This window comes from Plasmodium berghei (genome assembly GCF_900002375.2).
Source record: "Plasmodium berghei ANKA genome assembly, chromosome: 8".
Classification (NCBI taxonomy): domain Eukaryota; phylum Apicomplexa; class Aconoidasida; order Haemosporida; family Plasmodiidae; genus Plasmodium; species Plasmodium berghei.
The window spans coordinates 1-26,961 of NC_036166.2; the positions used below are offsets into that span (position 1 = coordinate 1).

The 26,961-nt window shown below is 21.8% G+C and overlaps 5 protein-coding genes and 2 pseudogenes across 5 annotated transcripts, besides 2 other annotated features; 4 read left to right on the forward strand and 3 right to left on the reverse strand.

Annotated features, from left to right (window-relative positions):
- Nucleotides 1-536: 536 nt before the first annotated feature.
- Nucleotides 537-5,894, forward strand: PBANKA_0800021 (reticulocyte binding protein, putative; the record flags this gene model as incomplete). Its single annotated transcript, XM_034564144.1, has 1 exon — nt 537-5,894. A coding segment is annotated over one exon (5,358 nt), but the record flags the coding sequence as incomplete, so codon positions are not given.
- A 1,213-nt stretch (nt 5,895-7,107) lies between these two features.
- On the forward strand, nt 7,108-8,724 carry PBANKA_0800041 (annotated as a pseudogene).
- Nucleotides 7,108-8,724: a sequence feature (fam-a protein, pseudogene).
- Nucleotides 8,725-11,217: 2,493 nt separating this feature from the next.
- Nucleotides 11,218-12,421, reverse strand: PBANKA_0800061 (BIR protein; the record flags this gene model as incomplete). The annotated part of the gene is made up of 3 exons (XM_034564145.1): nt 11,218-11,304; nt 11,394-12,269; nt 12,407-12,421. The coding sequence occupies 3 exons, from the start codon at nt 12,419-12,421 to the stop codon at nt 11,218-11,220; spliced, it is 978 nt and encodes a 325-aa protein (XP_034420971.1).
- A 2,478-nt stretch (nt 12,422-14,899) lies between these two features.
- PBANKA_0800100 (BIR protein) lies at nt 14,900-16,023 on the reverse strand (the record flags this gene model as incomplete). The annotated part of the gene is made up of 3 exons (XM_034564146.1): nt 14,900-14,959; nt 15,049-15,900; nt 16,009-16,023. The coding sequence occupies 3 exons, from the start codon at nt 16,021-16,023 to the stop codon at nt 14,900-14,902; spliced, it is 927 nt and encodes a 308-aa protein (XP_034420972.1).
- Nucleotides 16,024-18,804: 2,781 nt separating this feature from the next.
- On the forward strand, nt 18,805-20,316 carry PBANKA_0800200 (annotated as a pseudogene).
- Nucleotides 18,805-20,316: a sequence feature (fam-a protein, pseudogene).
- Nucleotides 20,317-22,570: 2,254 nt separating this feature from the next.
- PBANKA_0800300 (conserved Plasmodium protein, unknown function) lies at nt 22,571-24,247 on the forward strand (the record flags this gene model as incomplete). Its single annotated transcript, XM_034564147.1, has 1 exon — nt 22,571-24,247. The coding sequence occupies one exon, from the start codon at nt 22,571-22,573 to the stop codon at nt 24,245-24,247; it is 1,677 nt and encodes a 558-aa protein (XP_034420973.1).
- A 2,024-nt stretch (nt 24,248-26,271) lies between these two features.
- Nucleotides 26,272-26,626, reverse strand: PBANKA_0800400 (conserved Plasmodium protein, unknown function; the record flags this gene model as incomplete). The annotated part of the gene is made up of 2 exons (XM_034564148.1): nt 26,272-26,292; nt 26,444-26,626. The coding sequence occupies 2 exons, from the start codon at nt 26,624-26,626 to the stop codon at nt 26,272-26,274; spliced, it is 204 nt and encodes a 67-aa protein (XP_034420974.1).
- Nucleotides 26,627-26,961: the final 335 nt, after the last annotated feature.

The window sequence follows — 26,961 nt, forward strand, 5'->3', positions numbered from 1 at the left end:
AACCCTGAACCCTAAACCCTGAACCCTGAACCCTGAACCCTAAACCCTGAACCCTGAACCCTAAACCCTGAACCCTGAACCCTGAACCCTGAACCCTGAACCCTAAACCCTGAACCCTGAACCCTGAACCCTGAACCCTAAACCTAAACCCTAAACCCTAACCCTAAACCCTGAACCCTGAACCCTAAACCCTGAACCCTGAACCCTGAACCCTGAACCCTGAACCCTAAACCCTGAACCCTGAACCCTGAACCCTGAACCCTAAACCCTGAACCCTGAACCCTAAACCCTGAACCCTGAACCCTGAACCCTGAACCCTGAACCCTAAACCCTAAACCCTGAACCCTAAACCCTAAACCCTGAATACAAATGAATTAATAACAAATTTTCGTAATAAACAAACTATATTAAAAGACAAATTAAATCAAAATATTAAAACCATAAAAGAAACTAATTCAATAGATAAATTTTATACAGACAAGTTTGAAAATATATTAACAGATAAAAAGACAGAATTAGAAAAAAAGTTCACAGAAATGTCTTTAAATAATCACGAATCAAATAACAACGAATTGATAACATATTTTAATGATTTAAAAGCAAATTTAGGAAAAAATAAAGAAAACATGTTATATAAACAATTCAATGAAAAAGAAAAAGCTGTTGATGATATTAAGAAAAAAAATGTAGATATAAATAAAATTGTTTCAAATATTGAAATAACAATTTATACATCCATTTATAATATTAATGAAGAAACAGAAAATGAAATTGGAAAAAATATAGAATTACTAAATACTCAAGTACTTGAAAAGGTAAAAGCAAACGTAACCAATTTGAATGAAATAAAGGAAAAATTAAAAAATTATGATTTTCATGATTTTGGGAAAGAGGAAAATATTAAATATCCTGATGAAATTAACAAAATTAAAAATGATATTGATACCTTAGACCAAAAAATCGATAAAAGTATAGAGACATTGACGGAAATAAAAAAAAATTCAGAGAGCCATGTTGACGAAATAAAAGGGCAAATAGATAAATTAAAAAAAGTAACAAATAAAACAATATATAACGAGGATCCAAAGGAAATTGAAAAAAAAATAGAAAATATAGTAGCAAAAATAGACAAAAAAAAAAATATATATAAGGCAATAAATAAATTATTAAATGAAATATCAGAAATAGAAAATGATAAAACTTCGTTAGAAAAATTAAAAGATATAAATTTATCATATGGACAAAGTTTAGGAAACCTGTTTTTGGAACAAATTGATGAAGAAAGGAAAAAGGCTGAACATACGATAAAAGCAATGGAAGCATATATAGATGATCTTGATAATATAAAAAAAGAATCACAAAAAATAGAAAAAGAAATGAAGATAAAAATGGGCATAAATAAGGAAATGGAAGCACTTAAAATATCACATGATGACGACAAAAATTATCACACTATTAGTAAGAATCATGAAAAAAGTATTTCTGATATCCATAAAAATTCTTTAAAAATAATACAAGAATTTTCTAAGGAATCAAATATAGATGATATTAAAAAGGAGTTACAAAAAAATGTTTTAGAATCCCAAAATAATAATACTGATATTAATCAATATTTAAGAAAAGTTGAGAACATATATAATATCTTAAAATTAAATAAAATTAAAAAGATTATTGATAAAGTAAAAGAATATACTAATGAAATTGATAAAAATAATAAAAGCATAAATAATGAATTAAGTAATTCAGAAAAAATAATTAAAAAAATCGAAGAAAATTCAAGTTTAAAAGAATGTCAATCGAAAATAGAGTCAACCATAGATGATAAAGATATTGATGGGTGTATAAAGAATATTACAGATTTAAAAACTTATATTTTAAACGAAGAAAATAACATCAACACTTATTTTAAAAATGCCGAAGAGTATAATAAAAATGTATTATTAAACTTTAATAATATAGAAATGGCGGATACTAAATCACAATATATATTAAACATTAAAAAAAATAATGGCACTAATAGCAATGATTATAATATCAATGAATTGAAAGAACACAAGAATAAGTCTAATGGTTATAAAGATGAGGCTGATAAAAATACAAAAGCAATCAAAAAAAATAAGGAATTATTTGAAAAATATAAACAAGATGTAACTGTGCTTTTAAATAAATATTCTGCATTAGCATTAAAAAATAAATTTGATAAAACAAAAACAGATTCAGAACAAATCATAAAGGAAATAAAAGAGACACACAAAAATTGTATATCGCAATCAGGCAAATCTGAACAAAAAATGAATGAAATAAAAAACGAACAATTTCATATTGAAGATGAAGTCGCTAACAATGATAAATCTAATAAAGCAATAACAGATATTAAAATATCCGTAGAGCCATTCGAAACAAAATTCTTAAAAATAAATGATATAAGAAAAAAATCAGATGGTTGTTTAAAAGAGACCGAAAATATAGAGAAACAAATATCAAATTTATCTATAGATAGTCAAGAAACAAAACTAAAAGAGAACGGGGATAAATTAAATACCCTTGAGAAACTTTTCGAATCTCTCAAAAACCAAAAAAAAAATATTGAAGACCAAAAAAAAGAATTAGATGAAGTTAATTCCAAAATTGAAAAAATAGAAAGCGATGTAAACCAGCATAAAAAAAATTACGAGATTGGAATTGTAGAAAAAATAAATGAAATCACCAAAGAAAATAAAAACCAAATTGAATCAACAAAAGAATTAATAAAACCAACAATAGAGAATCTAATATCTTCTTTTAACACTAATGATTTAGAAGGTATTGACACTAATGAAAACTTGGAAAAATATAATAAAGAAATGAATAACATATATGAAGAATATATTAAATCATACAATCTAATAACAGATTATTTAGAAACGGTTTCAAAAGAATCCATAACATATAATCAAATTAAAAATACACGAATCACCGCACAAAGTGAACTCTTAAAAAATATAGAAAATGTAAATAAAGCCAAATCCTATTTAGATTATATAAAAGGAAATGAATTTGATAGAATAGTCACATATTTTAAAAACAAATTAAATACAGTGAATGATAAGTTTAAAAACGAATATTTAAAAGTTAACGAAGGGTTTGATAATATTTCAAACTCTATTAATAATGTTAAAAATTCAACTGATGAAAATTCATTATTAGATATACTAAACCAAACAAAAGAAATATATGCAAATATTGTCAGTAAAAAATATTATAGTTATAAATATGAGGCAGAAAACATATTTAGAAATATTTCTAAATTAGCAAATTCTTTAAATATTCAAATAAAAAACAGCTCTGGGATAGATTTACTTGAAAACATTAATATAGCTATATTACCTTACTTGGATTCCCAAAAAGAAGATACGCTAACCTTTATTCCATCTCCCCAAAACATATCAGAAACATATACAAAAATAAACGATTCTTACAATATTCTTCTTGATATATTAAAAAAAAGTCAAGAATTGCATAAAAAAGAACAACAAGCATTAAACCTTATACTCGAAAACCGACGTTTATATGAAAAAGTCCAAGCAACCAATGAGTTAAAAGACACATTAAGTGATTTAAAAAATAAAAAAGAACAAATATTAAATGAAGTTAAACTACTTTTGCATAAATCTAACGAATTAAACAAATTATCATGTAACTCTCAAAATTATGATACCATTTTAGAATCGTCAAAGTATGATCAAATCAAAGAAAAAAGCAATAATTATAAACAGGAAAAAGAAAAACTTGGGATAGATTTTGATGTAACAGCTATGGAAGAAAAATTTAATAATGATATTAAAGATATAGAAGAGTTAGAAAATAATTACAATTCTTCAGAGGAAAATAGTTACAATTCTTCAGAGGAAAATAATTACAATTCTTTAGAGGAAAATAATTACGATTCTTCAGAGGAAAATAATAATATTTTACAATCTAAAAAAAAACTAAAAGAACTAACTAACGCATTTAATACTGAAATAAAAAAAATTGAGGATAAAATAATAGAAAAAAATGATTTAATTAATAAATTAATAGAAATGAGAAAGGAATGCCTACTTTTTACATATACAACATTAGTTGAGACTCTTAAAATCAAAATAACTGATTACTCAGAATTTATAACATCTGCAACGAAATTTTCAAAAGAATTTTTAAAATACATTGATGATACTTCCAATACTTTAAATGATGACATAGACGCATTGCAAATAAAATATAATTTAAATCAAACAAACAAATATGTAAAAAGTATGTTTGCAGATGCAACTAATGATAATAATAATTTAATAGAAAAGGAAAAGGAAGCAACTAAGACAATCAACAATTTGACCGACCTATTTACAATAGATTCAAATAATATCGATGCCGATACATTACACAATAATAAAATACAAATGCTTTATTTCAATTCTGAACTTCATAAATCAATTGAATCCATAAAACAACTTTATAAAAAAATGCATGTCTTTAAATTATTAAATATAGGTCACATTAATGAAAAATATTTTGATATATCCAAACAATTTGATAATATTTTACAGCTGCAGGAAAATCAATTAACAGAAAATTTAAATAGTTTAAAGAAAATTGGTCAAAACATTTCTGATAAAAAAGATCAATTCCTTCATGCACTAAGTGAAACTCCAATTCCCAACTTCAATACACTTAAAGAGATATATCATGATATTGTTAATTATGAAAGTCATATAGATGAAATAAAAAATATTAGTAATAAAGAAAACGAAAATATAATCTTATATATAGACACAATTACCAAATTAAAGGAAAAAGTCCAAAGCATTTTAAATTTTGTTACAACTTATGAAAATGATAATAATATAATCAAACAACATATCCAAGACAATGATGAAGATAATGTATCAAAAATTAAAGAAACTTTAAAAACCACAATTCAATCATTTCAGGAAATTCTAAATAAAATAGATGAAACCAAAGCTCAATTTTATGGTAATAACAATATAAATAATATTATATCTACCATATCACAAAATGTAAATGATGTTAAAAAACATCTTTCTAAGGATTTAACTATAGAAAACGAACTTATCCAAATACAAAAGAGTTTAGAAGATATTAAAAATTCTACTTATGAAATCAGAAGCGAACAAATAACCAAATATATCAATACTATAAACAATTATGTTGAGCAACAAACTAAACACATCCAAAATAATCCAAATAAAGACGAAATAGACGATATAATACAAAAAATCGTCAATTATAATAAAGAATCAGAAATAAAATTACCCACCATTATAGATAATAAAAATAACGTTACATCAATAATTTCTCATATTAACAAAGTAATTGATTTAATAAAATCGGAATATAATAACAATAATAATGTATCATATAATGTTGCCAAAAAACATGAAGAAGATGCCAATATCATAATTCGTGATTTAGATACGAGTCAAAACATGGTTAATAATTTAATACAGAAAAATTTTAAAATTATAAACGATTTAAAAAATAGAAAACAGGAGATGGAAAATCGTAATAATTTACATGCTATTAATAGGCAACAAGAAATAACGCAAACAGAACATATTAACAATACATATCATCCTCATATTAATCATACAAACAATATAAATAAAAATCACCAATACTCAAGCTCAGATAGAAAAAACTCTTCCAAAACAAAAGATACAGAAAATTCGGTTAGATATGCCGGAGCAATTACACTAGGTTTAGTAGCATACTATGTAATTATAAGAACAAAAGAAAAAAAGGATAAAGATGAAATGGAATTCGATAAATCTACAAGTTTTTATGATGAAAATGAAAATGACCTTTTTAAAAGAGATGATGAAATTATAGAAATATATATGAATGAAGATTTATGATTTAATTAAAAACCATTTGTTTATAAAAGTTAATATTATAAGGAATTTACAACTACAAATAACAAAAAGTATTTTATATGAATATTTACCATATTAATGCAACAATTCTATGTTTAAAATATTTTTTGTATTACGCATACAAATGCTAATTGTTGAATGTTATATATTTAAACACATTTATAAAATTGTAATTTATAATACCAAATTAATACATCAATGGGTATTATAATTACATACAAAATAAAATCACATAAAAAATTTCCCATTATGTTTTAAATATTTGCAATTTTACATTTTTTTTTGTTTTTGTTTTTTTTGTTTCAATCCTTATTATATAAATATTTGTTTTGCATATAAAAACATATTTTATAATTCACACTAATTTACATAACAAAATGGGTATCAATACTATTAAGGATACATCATTTTTATCAACTTAAGAATTAAATTGCAAACATTTTGTTTAGTAAATTTGAAATTAAAAATAATAAAAAATAATAAAAAATATCACATAAAACAGGATTTATTATAAATTTTATGATGAATTTGTAATATTATTATTGTAGTTGTGCAATTGCAACCATAATAAGCAATTTAACCTCAAATTAGTCTCTTTTAATGCTTAAAATGTAAAGACATGCTTTATACCAAAACTAATGAAAAAAACACCAAAACTATTACTTTTATATAATCTTATTATAATGTATTTCTCCCCTAATCGCTTATTCATTGACATATGTATCCACAAATATCATCATATTCAAATCATATATATCAAATTTTATATTAAAGTTAATATATTTTTTATAATCATTCCTCTTTGCATTTTAAATGGTAGTTTTGCTATCAGTTACACACAATTGGTAGTGTATAATATTGCTTTTGTTCGATTTTTTGCAAATATAAGGTATATTAACCCCATATGTATGAATATCTTACAAATTTTAGTTTTTATTTTAGCTTAACGAACCATGATAAAAAGTTTGTGTATTCATAATGCAATATATATAATATTTATATTATTTATTTTTTGATATTCAGTATTGGGGAGACCATTGGTTTTTATTGTTTTCTTATAAAGAACAATTTAAATAAAAAATATATTGAATTTATAAATTCAATTAAGTATGCGCATTAATAATTAAATAGTCGTATTAATCTTTATTTTTTTAAATAAATATTAATTTTTAACGTTTTATTTATCATGTCCAAAATGAATAAAGGATACATTAAAATTTGGGTTTCTCTTTTAACCGTATTCATATATATGAGCCGTAAAACCCTTGCAGCTGAACTTTCTCTAGAAAAAGTTACTCTAGGCAAATTTGTGTAATCAAATAGGACAATATATGTGTTTCATATAAGAGAATATTATATACATATTTATGTAAATACACACCTGTATAACTTTGGATAGTTAGTATACCATTTTACAAATTATTTTTTTTATAAATTATTTTTTTTACAAATTATTTTTTTTACAAATTATTTTTTTACAAATTATTTTTTTTACAATTAAAAATGTAAATATTAATTAAAAATATATCCATTTTGGCCAATGATGAATCGGATAAAGGACATGAACAAAACACCCCACTATTATGCACAGATCCTGAAGAAATTGAACAAGCAACAAAACGTATGAATATACCTGAGTCACTTTTACAACACCATGGTACAAATACAGATAATTACGATTTAATTACTGATATTGATTTTGATACAAATATATATTTTAAGAAACATGAAAATGCATACATTGAAAAACTTAATTTTAAAATTCGAACCCCCGATAAAATATGAATTAAAGAGAAAAATATTACAATCTATAAAGTTAACCCAAAATAAAAAAATTATTATATATTTTTTGCCATTAGTATAATGATATAGTAAACAAACTATGGAATCCACATGGTGATCAATGTTATGATGAAAACTTTATTAATGGTATACAAAAAAAATAATCATTCTATTTAATGCATGGTTGTTACTCCTTATGTGTCGTTTCTTGCCTTATTATTTCCAATTTTATATGATCCAAAATTGGGGTTTTTATTGTGCTAATTCCATAGTATTTTATTTTTATGTATCCAATTTTATAATTTTTTTAGGAATAATTACTCATGTATATAATCCAAATTTAATAATCATACAACAACGTTACCGAAATCCTACGCAATCATCTCCAAAATATCCTTATGCTTTAGCCACAAAAGTTGAAGTAAAAATTATTTCTGTTCATATTAAATGATTGCACCATAATTTATACAAATGATGTATTTTTATATCCATTTTGTAGATATCAAAAGACACAACTATAATGGTCTGTGGTTCAACAAATATAAATGACCACAACAATGCCAATCAAAAAACATATATAAACACAATCTCCGAATTTTCAAATTCATTAAAAATTGATATTGATTCGGAAGAGGATATTAAAAAGGAAAAATTAGAAAAATATATTTTAACTTATCTGGATTTATAATTAAAAAAAAGACGAATTAATTGATATTACCTATGTTACCTCTGTAAAGCAATATAAACAATTTAATAGCATAATAATCTTATTTCATCATTTATTTTACATTTTTATTGCGTTATTCTCATTTTAACATTTATCAAAAAATATACTCTGAATAAATACACATATTTATAATATATGATATCCATCTTCCAAAAAATTGAAACATTTCTTATATACATTTATCCATTTTTTTCGTAGATGAATGTGAATGCCCCTTTTGTCCCAATGTTTATTAATATACTAAATAAAGCATCAAAATTGATAGTTATTATGCACTTAAAAAATATTTTTTATAATGTATAAACATATATTTCCCATTGTATCTTTTAAACAATTTAATATTCTGATACATATATTAAAAAATTCATTTGTTTTCATGGATGACACCTATTTTAAATTACCATCACAAAACCTCTTTTTTCCGTTTTATGAATTCTTACTTTGTATATAATTTGCTCATATATTCTTTATATAAAGATTCATATGCAGGTATTTAATTTTGTCAACAGACAAATATAAGTGTTATAATTTGTGCAAATATTTTATTTACGTCCATTCTTTCATTTAATGTTCATCATACCTTTTTCTAATATAATGCAAATTTTGGTCAAATCATAGTATTTGAAAATTAAATTACATTGTCCTATTTTCTAAGTGTATATGCATAACTTTTAAATTATTATTAATATATATAATTTTTTTTTTAATTCTCTTCAATAACTTTATTTACATCCAAAATTTTCTCTACACATAAATTTTATTTATTAATATTTTATGGGCGTAATTTATCTATCTTTATATAGGTTTAAAAACCTATAGAGCGCGGAATATAAACTATTCAATATAATTCAATTTTAAACAAACCATGATATATAAAGAGGTTTTAAAAAGGTATTTAATATATATTATTCTTTTTCACACACATTAACTATTTAATGTATAAATAAATGCTAAATATTATTTAAAATTATAAAATAAAATAAAATAAAATAAACGTAATTATTATGATTCCATTTACTTTTAAATTAGTATTTTTATAATATTAACATAACTTTTGACTAGTTGATAATTATAAATTTTAAAAACAATACAACATGAGTTACTATTTTAGGTTCATATTGATACGTGTAACCTAAAATGTATTATGTATTGAATATTTTTAACGAACATTATGGAATTATTAATATTATTTTGCTTGGTACGGTTAGTCTAAGGTTATCGCATTAAACATACTTAATAAACGTTATAATATTTCATTTGATCTTATATGCATACAATTTTAAATTTATCATATCTTTAATAATATATATAATGAAGCTATACCCATGTAATTTATCAAATTAACATAATATATTTATTCGTATTTAATACGTTTATATATTGTTATTACTATTACTATGTTGCTGATATATCACTGTATAGTACAACGGAATAATTAATACCCTTAATATAAATACTTTAAATCAATGTAGAATATGTCCGTGTCTCATTGTTTTAAATTATTACATTTTATAACATATATTATATTTCGTAAAAACATTATATTTAAATTATAAATTTAAATTTTGTATATATATAATAACCTAATATAAATATTATTAGTTCAAAGAAAATTGATTATTATGTGGCTTCTCGATAGAATTAATATTATTATTTAATTATATGAAATTTACACAATAAAACAATATTACAATATTAGTTATTAGCGTAGTATTTTATTAGAATATGCAAATATATATATAATAATAACGATATTCTATCTATCATATTATTTATAATTTTTAAAAAAATTATTATAAAAATTATTAAACAATTTATTAGGTATTTTATTAGAAAAATAATTAGATAAATTGTTATAAAAAATATTAGACAATATATTAGAACAAAATATGATATGAAATTTTATTAATATACTTATCTTTTAACTATTTTAAAATACAATTTATTTATACCTCAAATCTTTAAAATTTAAAAATTAATAGTGATTGATCTAATATTATGCTTTTGTAGTAAATAAATTAATGTATATAGAACGATTTATATTATTTGAATTTAAAACATTAGCATAAAATGATACTATACATAATCGAAAATTAAAAGGATAGTATACATATATCTATAATTTAATTTCTTATTAATATGCACATTTTTATTGATTATTAAAAGTGTTAGATGCATAAAATACCTTTTATAGATAACTTTGTATTGTTGATTCTCGGTTGATATTTTATGAATATCTATTATTACAGTTCAGTTGGATAACACGATTTAAATCAAAATAAATATGATATAAATCATAATTTTTATTAAATAAAATGTTCATCAAATAAAGAAACATATTATGATATGCATAATTCAATATAGCTATGGGTTATCAAGGCTTATATAATAGGCAATTATCATATAGAATAATATGAATTCATATATAGTCAATATCTATATTAATATATGCAATATAGACATTTTATTTTAATCATATTAAATCGGCATGAACACTCAATTGTATATATTATGCTTTATGGAAAATATGCTATATAACCCCTTTTACATTAATGATTATATCCACTTTTGGGTTGCATATTTGGTCTTTGTACTTCTCGAAATTAAACATAGGGTATAGTACATATATTAAATTAGTGTTCAAATTATAAAAAAATAAATAAAGATATAATACTTATCCCTAACCCGAATATGAATTCCACAACATAAAAACTATATAAAAATTATGCAAAAATTATTTCTAAATATATAAATCATTATTACTATTCCTGAATTAATTACTCTTCTAATCATACATTAACGATCAGTTTTCTTCTTTATTTTTTTTAACTTTCCTCTTAAATGTTGTTTTTGAGATCGTTTCCGAAATCCAAATAACGAATACTAATATAAAATGTTAAGAAACGTATGATATTTTTGTTAATGTTTGCATATATATAATGAAAATAATTTTTTAATTCCTTATTATTTACCTTATAAGAAATTCCTAAAAAAAATGCTATTGCACCAAATATCGATAAAACTGTAAATAATTTGTTTCCTATCGACAAACTTGATGATGTAACTTCAGATGTTTGTGCAGAAGTTTGTTCATAACTTTTTACAGTTGGTTCAAAAGTTTTTTTAGTTTGTTCAGGTAAATTTGCAGTAATTTTTGATGTTTCTATCGATGGAAGGGATGGAATATCCTTACAATTACCACCTTTGCTAGTACAATAATTTTTAAAATTATTATAATCATTTGATAAAGTAGACAATAGTTGTTTATAGGAACTATTACTATTAATAACAGAGTTTTGATTCATTTCTTTATATTTATCAACAAATTTATTAGCATTTTTCGAACAGGTTGAGCAATATAATGTCGTATCATCAAAATTAATATACATTTCACATAATAATTTAAACGCTTCATAAAAATTAAATATAATATTACTATCCATACCCAAAAAATATTTTTTTTGATCTATAAGATCCTTATAACTATTATACCCCGTAACAGCAGTTATAGACTTTTTATACTTATCATTATTTATATATGTATTATAAAAATATTCTAGGCTGTTGCCTTGTTCATTTTTGATTAGGTTTAACACATAACTTAACCACATCATAATATATTCAACAATATTTATGTTACTTTTTGCAACAGACTCAAACACAGAAGAATCCTTAAAGAATGCATCAAACAAATATAAACATCCAGCATTAATTTTTTCGAGATTACTACTGCATGTGTTACTAGTACAATAATTATTAAAAATTCCTTCATTCATAGTAAATTGATAGTCTCCACTTGCGCTCAACTTATTGGAAAACGAATTACTTAAAGCAATGAACGTTCTACACTAAGAAAGCAGTTAAAAACAATTAATAAAAACGCGAATTATTAAAAATTTTATTAAAATAAAGTTTAATGATATTTATATATAATACAATATAAAAAAATGTAAAGGAAACTATTATTATTAAAAAATGCATATACAATTTTGTCATCCATTATAATGGGATTTTATTTTTGATTTGTAAATTTAATAGAATCATGCTGTTTTATATGCACTGCCCCAAATATGTGACACAAATACTTTAGCCCTATATATAGCAACTATCTGTAGTTAAATATATTATAAAATTTTCAATAATTAAATTAATATAGAATAATAAAATAACATTATTACTAAAGAAACGTTTTATTTCTGTTTACCATAATTAGATAAATTACCTTAAATAGAGGGTTTTTTAATAAAATTTTGATTAAATATAGATATGATGCATTTTATACAAAAAAGACTGTTATTAACAAAATATCGTATAACTTTATTATAAAAATGAATATACTTTTATAATGAATTTAATGTATATTTTCTTGTATTTATTTTTGAACATAGAAAAGGAATATACTTATATTTTATGTTTTAATGATTTCAATTCTAAAACTTAAATACTGTATAAATCTAAAAAATAAAAAATCCTATTATTACTATAATCTTTAAAAGTATATAAATAATAATATTTTAAATATTTATATGCTTTTTTCTTATAATATATAATACAGTTTTTACTAAAATTATAACATTTATAAAATAAGTTGCATTGTTCCCCTTTTTAATTGATATACATAATTTTAATATATATGCACTCCAATTATATTTTAACGTTTTCAATGACTTTATTTTTATTCCTATATACTTCAATTTAAAAATATGCATTATTTGGTAATTTTATAATATATTTTGCACATCTCTCCCACGGTTTAAAACAACAATTACCACTGAACCCGTATTTATAAGTTTAAATAAATCTTTAAATGTATATTACTTTTAAAATCATACTTAGTAAATGTTAAATATTAACACATAAATAACTATTGATGCAAATTTAAAGTATAATATAAAACTATGTTTAATTATGCTGTTGTATTGCCCTTTAAATGGAGAGAGATAAAATATATTTTCTCTTTTAGTATGTAAATTTATATAAATATTCGATAAATGTTATGCATTGCTCATTTTATCTTATATGCTCCATTGTTATAGTTATTAATGTATATACATTCAAATATTTTATTAAAAATTCTATATTTTATTAATTCTATGGTAACATAATGATAATATAACATGTGCTAATATGGAATAATAAAATGGCATTTAACATGAATTGAATATTTAACCTTTTCTTTATTTATCCATTTTTTTATAATATAAAACCATATATCTCAAAATGGATCTTTAACAAATATATAAAAATGATGCCTTTATAATATATTTTATGCGTCTTTTCGATAAATTTAATATTTAATTATATGAAGCTTCCACAATAAAATAATATTTCAATATTAATTATTGATAGAGTATTTTATTAGATTATATATATAGGAATATAACAATAACAATGTTCTATCTATCATATTATTTATAATTGTTAAAACATAATATGTAATTTTATTAATATGCTTATATTTTATTTTTTAAATTTTTTAAAATATAATTTATTTATACTTCAAAACTGTAAAGTTTAAAATTAATAGTGGTTAATCTATTATTATATTTTTATGATAAATAAATTAAAGCGCATAAATCAACTTCTATTAATACTAATTAATTTTAATACAAATTTAAAGAAAATACAAAAGATAATAGTAACTACAATTACAATTTCAAAAAATGATAGAAGTATAACAATATTTTATAGACTATGCTATATTTTCGATTCTCGATCGATATTTATGAATACATATTTTATGATTATCCATTATATATTAGTAGTGTGTTTAATTAATATTAAAAATATAATAATTACATGAATGTATATTATAACGTAGGCAATTGTTCCAAATGAATCAAATTATAATTATACCCTGATATATAAAATTATTATACTGTTCGGTTATAAAAATACGATTTAAATCAACATAAATATGATACAAATCATAAGTTTTACTAAATAAAATTATCATCAAATAAAAAAACATATTATGATATCCATAATTCAATATAGCTATGGGTTATCAAGACTTATATAATATGCAATTAGGATATTCCATAATACGACTTCCTATATAACCAATATCTATATTAATATATACAATATAGACATTTTATTTTAACCATATTAAATCGGAATGAACACTCAATTGTATATATTATACTTTATGGAAAATATGCTATGTGACCCCTTTAATATTAATGACAATGCCCCTTTTTTGGTTGCATATTTAGGCTTTGAATTTCATCTCGTGATTAAACATACGGAATGAACTAAATATTAAATTAGTGTACAAATTATAAAAAAATAAATAAAGATATAATACTTAGCCCTAACCCGAATACGGGTCCCACAACGTAAAAACTATATAAAAATTATGCAAAAAATACTCCTCAATAGACAGTTTCTTAAAATATATAAATCATTATTACTATTCCTGAAATAGTCATTCTCTTCGAATCATATATTAATGATTCATTCTCTTCTTTATATTTTATATTTTTTCTCTTAAATATTGTTTTTGAGATCGTTTCCGAAATCCAAATAACGAATACTAATATAAAATGTTAAGAAGCGTATTATTTGTTTATTAATGTTAGCATATATATAATGAAAATAATTTTTTAATTCCTTATTATTTACCTTATAAGAAATTCCCAACAAAAATGCTATTGCGCCAAATACCGATAAAATTGTAAATAATTTGTTTCCTATCGGCGAACTTGATGTAACTCTAGATGTTTGTGAAGAAGTTTGTACAGAATTAGTTACAGAAATAGTTGCAGAAACTTTTTCAGGACTTTTTGTAGCATTTTGTGTTGTTTTTATATCTGGAAGAGATGGAATATTGCTACATTTCTTTTTTATATTATCATAATCAGTTGATAAAGAAGACAATATTTGTCTATATGCGGTACCTTCACCATTATAGTTATTGAGCTCTGTATATGTGTTAACAAAATTAGTAGCATTATTTGACAAGGTGGCGCCATTTGTATTTGTTGCAACATTACCATACATATTACATAATAATTTGAATGCATCATAGAATTTAGACATATATTCAATATTAATATTCATAAAATCATTTCGTTTATCTATGAATTCCTTAAGTTCTGTGAATTTACTGGAATCACTTATAAATTTTTTATATTTACCACTATTAATTACATGTTTAGTATAAAAATCGTTTATTGTGGTGGAATCGTGCCCTGTGATTTGATTTAATTTGTAACTAAACCATGAAATCATATGTAGAAAAAATGCATTAGTATTATTTTCTTTATAATTTTTATTTTTTAATGTAGAGTAACATATTCCAAGTAACCATAAAAATCCAGCCTTAATTTTATCGAAATTATTGTTGCATTCATTTTTTCCTGAACTGTTCTCAGGGCAGTACTTTTTGAAATCCAAATCATCATTAAAATTGAGTTTTGCGTTTTCGGTTAATTCATCGGGTAAATGCATCCTCAAAAGATCAAATTTTTGACACTAAGAAACCATTTAAAAAGAAAAGATAAAAATATGTATTAAGAAAATATTTTTAAAATAAAACTTAATGAAGTTTATAGGAAATATAATATAAAAAAGTGTGCATACTAGATCATCATTCATTATGATGGAATATAATTTATAATCTCTAGGTTAAGGGGGTATCATATTATATATATATACTAAAATAGGTAATACAATTATTTAATCCTATATACATCAATTATCTGTAGATAAAAATATTTTTATTATTATTATTAATTACAATTTAAAATTAATATGTAATAATAATATAATATTATTACTAAAAGAATATTATATTTTTGTTATGATAGTTAGATAAATTATATTATTTTGGGGGTGTTTAATAAATGTTTTATCATGTATATATATAAAACAATTTTTCATAAGTCGTTATCCTTAATAACACTCATATGAGCATTATTATAAAGATGAATATAATTTTATAATAAATTTATAATATAGTTTCTTATACATATGATTTAATATAGAACATAAACAATGTCCTAAAACTTAAATGCTGCAAAAATATAAAAAATTAAAAAAGTTATTATTACTATAATCTTTAAAAGTATATAAATATAATTTTTTAAAAATATATTAAATATTTATATACTTGTTTCTTATAATATATACCAATATTTTATTAAAATTATAATATTTACAAATTAAGTTGAATGTTCCATTTTCTATGAAAATTACATAATTGTAATATTATTTTTATTTAATGTAGATAAATTAATAATTCATTTTAGTAAGTCTTATAACATTATTTGTATTCCTATATAATTTAATTTAGAAATATTCCTTATTGGGTGATTTTATAATATATTTTGCACATATTTCCCACGGTTTAAAACGTCAATTAGCATTGAAACCGTATTTATTATACTATTTATAAGCTTAAATAAGTCTTTGAATGCACATTTTTTTTAAAATAATACTTAGTAAATATTAAATATATAACACATAAATAAGTATTGATGCAAATTTTAAAGTATAATAAAAAACTATGCGTAATTAAATTGTTATATTTACATTTTAGATAGGAGAGATAAGGGAAGTATTATTTTTTAAGACAAATATGTACCCATATAAAATTTACTTATTCTACGTAGTTTAATTATATTTTATATTTTCTACCATTAAAACTTTCAATTCATGTATACATTAAAAATAACTTAGAATTATTACTTTTCTAAATATATAATTTTCTTTTAAATTTTAATAAATAATATTGTACTACATGTTTTATAATAAACTATATTTTTAAGTAAACTATAGAATTATTAATATTATTTTGCTTGGTAATATTAGTTTTAATATTAACACATTAAAGGCATACTTCGTTGAAGGATATAGTATTTCATTTGATTTTTTGTGCATACAATTTTATTCTTATTACAAGTTTAATAATATATATAATTAATATATATCAACGCATTCGAATCAAATTAATTTAATGATTTGTTCGTATTTAATACGTTTATCTATTGTTACTGATATATCACTGTATAGTACGACGGTATAATTAGTGCGCTTAATGAAAATACTTTAAATCAATGTATAATATTTCCTTGTTTTATAGTTTTTAAATTAAGTATTTTAGAACATATATTATTTCACAATAACAATATATTTGTGAATTTGTATATATATAATAACCTAATAAAAATATTATTAATTCAAATTAAATTAATTATTATATACTTTTTCTATATATTTTGCATTAATATATAATTCTATATATTTCCCAAATTTAACATATTTCAGTTTTAGTCATTGATACAATATTATATATATTAGTGCAATAACGCTAATTTTATATAATAAATTGTTTATAAGTATTATAGCAAACTATAACATAAAATTTTATTAATATGCTTATATTTTATTTTTTATCTATTTTAAAAAATAATTTATTTGTGCCTCAAAATTGTAAACTTTAAAAATTAATAGTGATTAATCTAATATTATACCTTTATAGTAAATAAATTAATATATAGAGAACTATCTCTATTATTTGAATTTAAAACTTTAGCATAAAATGAAACTATATATAATCGAAAAATAAAAGGATAGTATACATATATCTATAATTTAATTTACTATTAATGCATATATTTTCATTGTATTACTAAACATGTTAGATACATAAAGCATCTTTTATAGATATCGTTGTATTGTATATTTTAGATCGATATCCCATGCATCTATATTTTATGAATACCTATTATATATTGGTAATATGTTTAATTAACAATAAAAATATTATCATTAATCCGAAGGTATATTATAATGTAGATGAATAATCAAAATGAATTTTATTATAATTCATATCTAACCTCATATATAATGCTATTATTATAGTTTGTATATCAAAATCCGATTTAAATTAAAATACATATGATACAAATAATATGTTTATTAAATAAAACATTTCATAAAACAAAGAAATATATTATGATATGCATAATTCAATAAACTCTGGATTAACAAGTCTTACATAATAAATAATTATGATATATCATAATATTAATTAATATATGTAATATAGACATTTTATTTTAATCATATTAAATCGATATGAACACTAAATTATATATATTATAATTATGAAAAAATGTTATGTGGCCCTTTTTATATTAATGGTAATACCCATTTTTTGGTTGCACATTTAGGCTTCACCTCGAGATTAAACATACGATATGGTGCATTTATTTAATTAGTGTTAAAATTATAAAAAATTAAATAAATATATAACACTTAACCATGAATCCTTAAAAAATATATTATATTTTTTTAGTATTGTATTTATAAAATCCAAGAATTAATAAAGGATACATTAAAATCGTTTTTTTTTCTTTAATTTTCTTCGTATATATGAACAATAAAATCTATTCAACCGAGTTCGCTTCAAGAAAAAATATACCCAAACTTACGCCAACCCAAGTTACACCATCCAAACGTTCTACAAACAAAGTTAATTCAGACATTATTATTCTAGAAAATGATAAGTAAGAAAATATGTCAATATATATATACATCCACCATATATAAAAATATTATATACATGTTCATGCAAATGTATACATTCATAACGATGTGACAATAAAATGCCACTTTATAATTTTTTTTGTTTTTTGTAAATTAAAAATTTAAATAAAATTTAAAAATAATTCCACTATTGTCAATAATAGACTAGATGAAATATATAACAAAATCCTGCACTTATTATGTAAATATCCTGATGAAACGGAAAAGGTGACAAATGTTATGAACAAAGCTATAACGGTTTTACAGAAATATGCTGCAAATGAAGACGGTTACAACTTATATCGGAAATATGATAATGATGCAAATTTATATTTTACAAAACATGGAAATGCAGACATTGGAAAGCTTATTCTTAAAATCCCCGATTCCGATAGGGTATGAATTAACAAAACAAATTGTTAAGTTAAAATAAAAATTATTGTTATTATATTATATTATATATATATTATTCTGTTATTAGTATAATGATATAATAAATACGCTATGGAATTCCAATGGTGCCAAACTTTTCGATAAAGAATTTATTGAAGGTATATAAACAAGTAACTGTTTAATATAATATATGATTATCATTCTTTATTCGATGTTTGTTAATTTATTATTGTCAACGTTATATGCTCCTATTTGTTATATTTCATTTTGTTAATTTTCATAATATTTTAAATTACATGTACGTAAAATTATAATTTTTTTAGGAAAAGTTATTCGTGTATACAATCCAAATTTAGCAATGATACAAAAACGCTACAATTTTCAGCTGCTATCATTTCAAGGATATGTTTACGCTTTAACTAAAAAAGCTAAGGTAAGAAAACATTTCTTTTCTTTTATCTTTCTAAAAATCCTATTCACATTATTACATAATAATTTATGAAATATTTTTTTTATTAATTTTGTAGATATCAGAAGACACAACTATAATAGCTTTGGATTCAGCAAATATAGATCATCATAACATTAGTGATAAAAAAAATATACAAACAATATTTTAGAGCATGCAAATTCATTCAAAGCCTACATGAAATCTGAAAACTATATTCGAAGTGAAAAATTAAAAAAAAATTTTGCTAACTTATTCGGATTTATCATTAAAAAAAAGACAAATACGTTGATGTCACTTGTGTCAACTCTGTAAGAAATATAAAAATATTAATAACATGCTAATTTTATTCCATAATTTATTTTATTATTATGTTAAATCCATTTTATCAGTGATCAAACATATACATACTCTGTAAAGATGTACATATTTATAATATATGATATTCATTTATTCAAAAAATTGAACATATTTTTTATGCATTTATTCATTTTTTTTGTAGATGTATTTTAATGTAACACCTTCTCTAAATTTCGCGATTAGAAATGCTATATCAGACAATTTGGAGGTTTTTATCAGCTTAAGAAAAATTATATCAAAGAAATATATATATATATATATATATATATATACCTAATAGTAGCTTTTAGCACTTTAATATATACATATGCAAATAAAATAAATTTATTCGCATAGCGTCGATTTTAATTAACATCATAAAGCGTCTTTTTTCCTTTTAAATTAGTTTGTTTCGTATGTAATGTATTTTTTCTCTTTAATATAAAGATACATTTACAACTATTTTATTTTTTCAACACTAGAAATATAATAAATATTATTTATAAATATCCTTTATTTATTTTTTATCATTTTTTTATACTAAAAATTTATAAGTTTATGCTTTTCTTTTGTTATTTCTATTATTTTAACTATCATTATAAATTCGAAATTATGGTTAAAATTTTATTATTTCCAAATATCTAGTGTCTTAAAGTATATCAATTTCTATTCTCATAATCATCTATTAATATTTGATTTCCTATATATTATTTGTGTTTTTTTCTTAAATTTGTCCTTAAAATCGTTTATGGAATTTAAATAATAATACTGATATAAAAATGTTTAGGGTTCAGGGTTTATGGTTATATTGAATTACGTATATCATAATATGTTCATTTGATTAATACTTTTATTTAACCAAAACTTTTATTCATACATTCATTTTTTTTAATTTAAATTATAGTTTCCCGATAAAACAGTAATAAACATTTTATATATGAAGTTGTAAAATCATAATCAAATTCATTTTAAGTAATTTCTCTATGCTATAATATGGCCGGATTAATACGCATATTTTATAATATTAATGAAATAAATATTTATATATTTTAATATACAATTATAAATTGCAGATACATAAACTATAAATTATGATTTGACAAAGCGGTATTATTTATAACGCAATAAAGATTTATGAAAGCATTTTTTATAATGCCTAGAAAAATATATATTATTAAAAAAGTATATTATAAGAAATTATTTCATATTGTTAAAATTTTAATCTATAATGTAGAAATAGTTTCGCAAACTTTTATTTATTTGCCATAAATATATAATATTAGATTATTATTCGACAATATATAATATTTATGGTTAATATATAATTATATTTTAAAACAGTTGAAACAAATATATGTAAGTATATTCAATAATATTTCAAGTATATTTTCTTCTTAATAAATTTTATATTAATTAAAAAAATAGACATTTAAATTATCACAATTTTATGCTATTAATCCATATAAACTTAAAGGCTATTTTATCAAGGACTAAACAAATGAATACTTGTTAATATGAATAATACATATAATTATATATGAATGCCGGTTTTACAAAAAACACGTATCAATTAACTTGCTTGAACTGCATACATTTTGTTATTACACATATAGGGTCATAAATCATATTATTAAAATTTTTTTTTAATATAAATTAGATTAAAAATGTATTTTTATCCAAATTTGTAAAAAATACTTTTTAGTCAAAATTATTAAGCATATATATTTTTTATAGTTAAATATTTCAAATATTGCATGCTTTTGCGAAATACAATTTTTTATTTTATTTAGTTATTAGATATATATATATATATATCATGTGTCTCTCTGAATTTTTAGTTCTATTTATAATATGCGCATAATATATTTGTATGACGTAGTTCATCACTATTAATTGCGAACCGTTGTTTTTTTCAGGGATACACCAAAATACTTTCCTGTAGCATATAATATTTTATATGAAAATAAATTCATATAGAAAAAATATAATATATTTTTATAAAAATTAATATAAATGCTTTATTTCTTGTATTTATTTTTTAATATAATTATAAATTTAATTATTATACTAATCGGGGTATCCATTATTCTAAATATATAATTTTGCCTTTAATATAGTATAATAAAAGAACTACTAATATATAATAATTAAAAAAATAATAACAAATTTATTAATATTTAATTGACTTAATAATGTCATTTTTATACTATAAAAATATATAAATGGTATAACTATTCGTGTCCTGTGATTCTGCCTTTTTTAAAATTATATTTGTAAATTTGTTAATATTTGTTCATTTTTCGGATCTTTAATAAAGTATATTATTTTTATGTTTTTGTTTATATTTGATATAAAAATTCAAACTTCGTTGCCCTCAAGGTTATATACATATATATACCAAACAATAACCCATTTCAATACCATTATTTAGCTATGGCGTCGTTAAATGGAAAACCATTTCATGATTTTGTAACTGAGGTAGAAAACCTGCCTGTATTTAGCAACAGCCTTCAGAATTGCGAATTAATATTAGATGATAATGATGAAGCTTTAGGCTTACATAAAATTTTTGAAATTAATATAAAAGACAATGATATCGAAAATATAATAGTTGGAATGAATGAAGAAGCTGATCAAAGCGGGGAAAAATCAAACGACGATGAAAGTGTTTCAGACGACATTCCTGATGGAAGTATCAATCAAGAAATAATAAATTATGTTTATGAAAATTTGCTAGCAAAAGAAATAAACAATGGAAACTCATCGAATAGTTTGGACCCAAATGACAAAGTTATAAACAATTTAAGGGGAACTTCAAAAAACGAACAATTAGATGATAATGATGAACAAAAACCGTCTTCTAGCACAACAGTGGAAGAAATTCATGAAAGAAATTGTGCTATAATAAAAAAAGACGAAGACATACTTACATTACAAAGTCCCGATTTAGTTGAAGGGAAATGCTTCATATCAAATAATAGCATTTATTTTCTTTCAGCGTTTAATCAAGTACTAAAAAATCCATCGATTGCTAGAGTAAAATGTGAATCGATCCTATCAACTAAAAGAGCACAAGAATTGAATATAATTCCTGAATGGCTTAAAATAAAACCCGATGAAAACCAATCATTTGTGTTTACATCATTATTAGATAAAGACGGTACGTATGATTCGATATCGAACATGATAGAATATGAAGTGGATTCAAAAGAAAAATTGGAAGCAAATCCTACATCAGACAATAAAACACAAACGGAAAATCAAAAGAACAATATAGATTCAAATGACATAAAACCTTCTTCCGAATTGTCGGAAAATTTCTTAACTATAAAGGATATTGATAATATGATACCTCTAAATTTATATCCCGAAGAAATTGAATTATTAGAAGAAAAAGAATTTTATAGTGATTTAGAATATGCAAGTAGTTCGTATATAAATAAAGATTTTAAAGAAGTTTACTATAACGTATTTTCGAAAATTAATGATAAAAATCCATTTTATAAATTATATCAACGAATAGATCCACAAGGTGTTAATTATGACCAGTTTAATGAATTAGGTGATATTATACAAACGCCATCTGGATATTCATTTAATTTTAAATATAATGTATCATTGTTAAAAGCTAAAAATAAAGTAATTGGATTACCTGAAAGAGCAGATATTAATGAAACTGTTAAATTATTCTTTTTTGATAATTGTATAATTTTACAAACACAAGTTAGCTTTATATCTAGTATTCCATTTCTTAAATATGTTCGAGTCGTCATAACATCTGTTTTACACAGTGTTCCTAGCGAAGACGATAACGGAAAATATGCTACGCAGATAGACATGCTGTATGGCGCATATTTTTTCAAATCTTCATTCTTCGATAGCTTTATAATAAGTACCATTTTGCCAATATTAAATTCGATTTGTTTAAAGTTTAAGGTATGCATAAGTGAATGCATAATGGACATATATAAGGACAAGATATTACGTGAAATGGGAATAGAAATTAACAATACAAGCACTATTTTTAGAACCTCCAATAGTAGCGATGCTAGTAGCACTGATAACAGTAGTTCCGATACCAGACATCATGATGCTAAAATACGTCACTAACTGGATTCAAAAATCAGATAACAAATCCCCAAATAATAAAATATTCATAAAAACAAAACATTTTGAAAATATCCTAGACAATTACATAAACAAAACAATGCATATGAATCTCACGGTGACGCCTTCCGACAAAAGTAAGTGAAATATTTCCCTTATAGTATATCGAACTACATCATATTTTTCCCCTTACATATACATCATTTCTTTATTTCTTCCCTTGCAGTCGAAAACTTTACCTCCACTTCCTTAACAATATTGATGTACACTTATATGAACTATATTAAAAATCAAGGAAATTCATCATAAACAACGAAGAGGAAGTATGGAATTTTCCAAAATTTTTCATTTGTTCGATTGTTTGATAATAATATAACATATTTACTTTCCTATTTCATTTTAATAATCGTAATTTTTTGTTTTCTTACCTCTCCAAAATTAATTAATATGGTTATTCAAATAAGATGCACTATATTTGGAAAAATACATTTCTTTTCAATATGCTTTATGGTTTAAAGTTCATAATATTGTTTCAATTTGATTTTAATTTACGTGATTTTATAATATTTATTAATCTGTATATAATTTATTGAGCACTATTATAATAGAAATAAAACTTCAATAACCATTACATACATTTTTATAATATTATTATACACACTTATCACCATTTTAAATAAAAATAGAAAAGTATATATCTACAAAATGATAAAAATTTATGTTCATAACAAATCCAAAATAAAAGACAAGCCATTATATATTTTCCATCTAATATTCCAATTCCTCTAACACTTATATAATGATAATAAATAATTCAATTTATTTGTGTTTTATAATTATTCTTTGCCATTTTATATATTATTTAACAAAACCTTATATTTTATGTTTTTTGTCAACTACATATATTTTCAGAGGCTGATATGTAATAGTTTTATTTATAATATTTATTTAATTCACACAATATGAAATATATTTTGCTAAAATCATATAAAATATTCATATTGGCAAGCATACCCCCAATAAATTACCACATTATAATATTAAATATAATCAATAAAAAAAATTGCATAAAAATATTATATTCCAAGAAATTACCGATTTAACATCATGACAAAATCTTATATCGTAATTTAATTAGTCTATTAACTTTTTATTTTGGTCATTCACTAAACATATATTACGACACCCCTAGCATTTAAACACTAGATCACCTCTATTTTTACACATCTCAATCAAAGATGAAACAATACAACAAATAATTTAAATATAAAATCCGATCATATACCAAATATATTTGATTAATTCCCTCCTTTTTAAATCAAAATATAGAGAAATTTTAATTATAATTTTGTTTATAGATATTGCAACACTAAATACTTATAATAATGAACGAAATATATGTGACGTATTATTATTATTATTATTATTATTATTATTATTATTATTATTATTATTATTATTATTATTATTATTATTATTATTATTATTATTATTACTATTATTTAAAATTTATATAGCCTTTTAAATTCAGAGTCGCAACCCCTTATCCCTAAAATTCAACCAAAGCAAAATCCAGAACCGAAATTCGTGATAATTTAAAAAATTACATATAATTTTAATAATCAATCTTATACGCTTCATAAAACAATATCTTACACAATTGTATCAAAATATAAAGTTTTATCTCAAAGTATATAAACATGCATCTCCATAGTATTGTACACAAATTATATTTTCAAATTCAAAATAACAAATCAGCTTATAAAAGTATAAATTCAGTATAAAATTGGATATATATTTACGAAATATAACAACACATGGGTTCTATATAACACAATCTTTTATATTTTTATTACGCCTTATAATCACCTATGATGCATAAAACAATAAATTCTAATTTTAACTACTGTACATTGACATCTTACATCATAAGAACATTTCATAATACTTATATGTTATATTTATGCTGAGCTCATTTGTTATAAATTTATTAAATGTCTAATTGGTCAATATTACTTCCCTTATCTTTACTCATGACTATTATGTTTCTATTAAAATATAAAAAATAAAAATAAAGATTAGCTCATAAGTAATAAAAGCGTCCATTAAACATAGTTATGTATAAATTATAGGACACAATTGGCTATTAAAAAAATTATATACATGATTTTTCAAATGCTAGAATTTTTATAATATTACCTTATTCATTCTTTTACGGGAATTATAATACATAATTAAATAAAACAATATAATACCAAATATAACACCTTGTAAGAATCTAGGGTCAACAAATAAAGAAAATATATCAGATTTAAATGGTATTAATCCTTGACCACTGCCTCTAGTAGCGGCACCATATGCAGATGCTGTAAGTTCCGCCATCATAGCATTTTTTTAAATTACAATAATATTTTATATTAATAACTTTCCAGTAGCATAAACAGAATCCCTATATTTGAAAAAAAATATAATAATAATCAATGAGTTTAGCAATAAATGATGGATATAGTAATAATATGTATAATACAACGATAGGCGTTTATATTTACATGCTTGTTGTTTATTTTAACTGAAGCATTACTAATATTATAAATGCATATGCTTTCAAGTAAATACTAAAATTAGAACAAATATATAATATAATGTACTTAATTATAATGAGTTTGGTCTTTAGTAATGTTTATGTTTTTTTATTTTTATCCTTAAACATAACATAT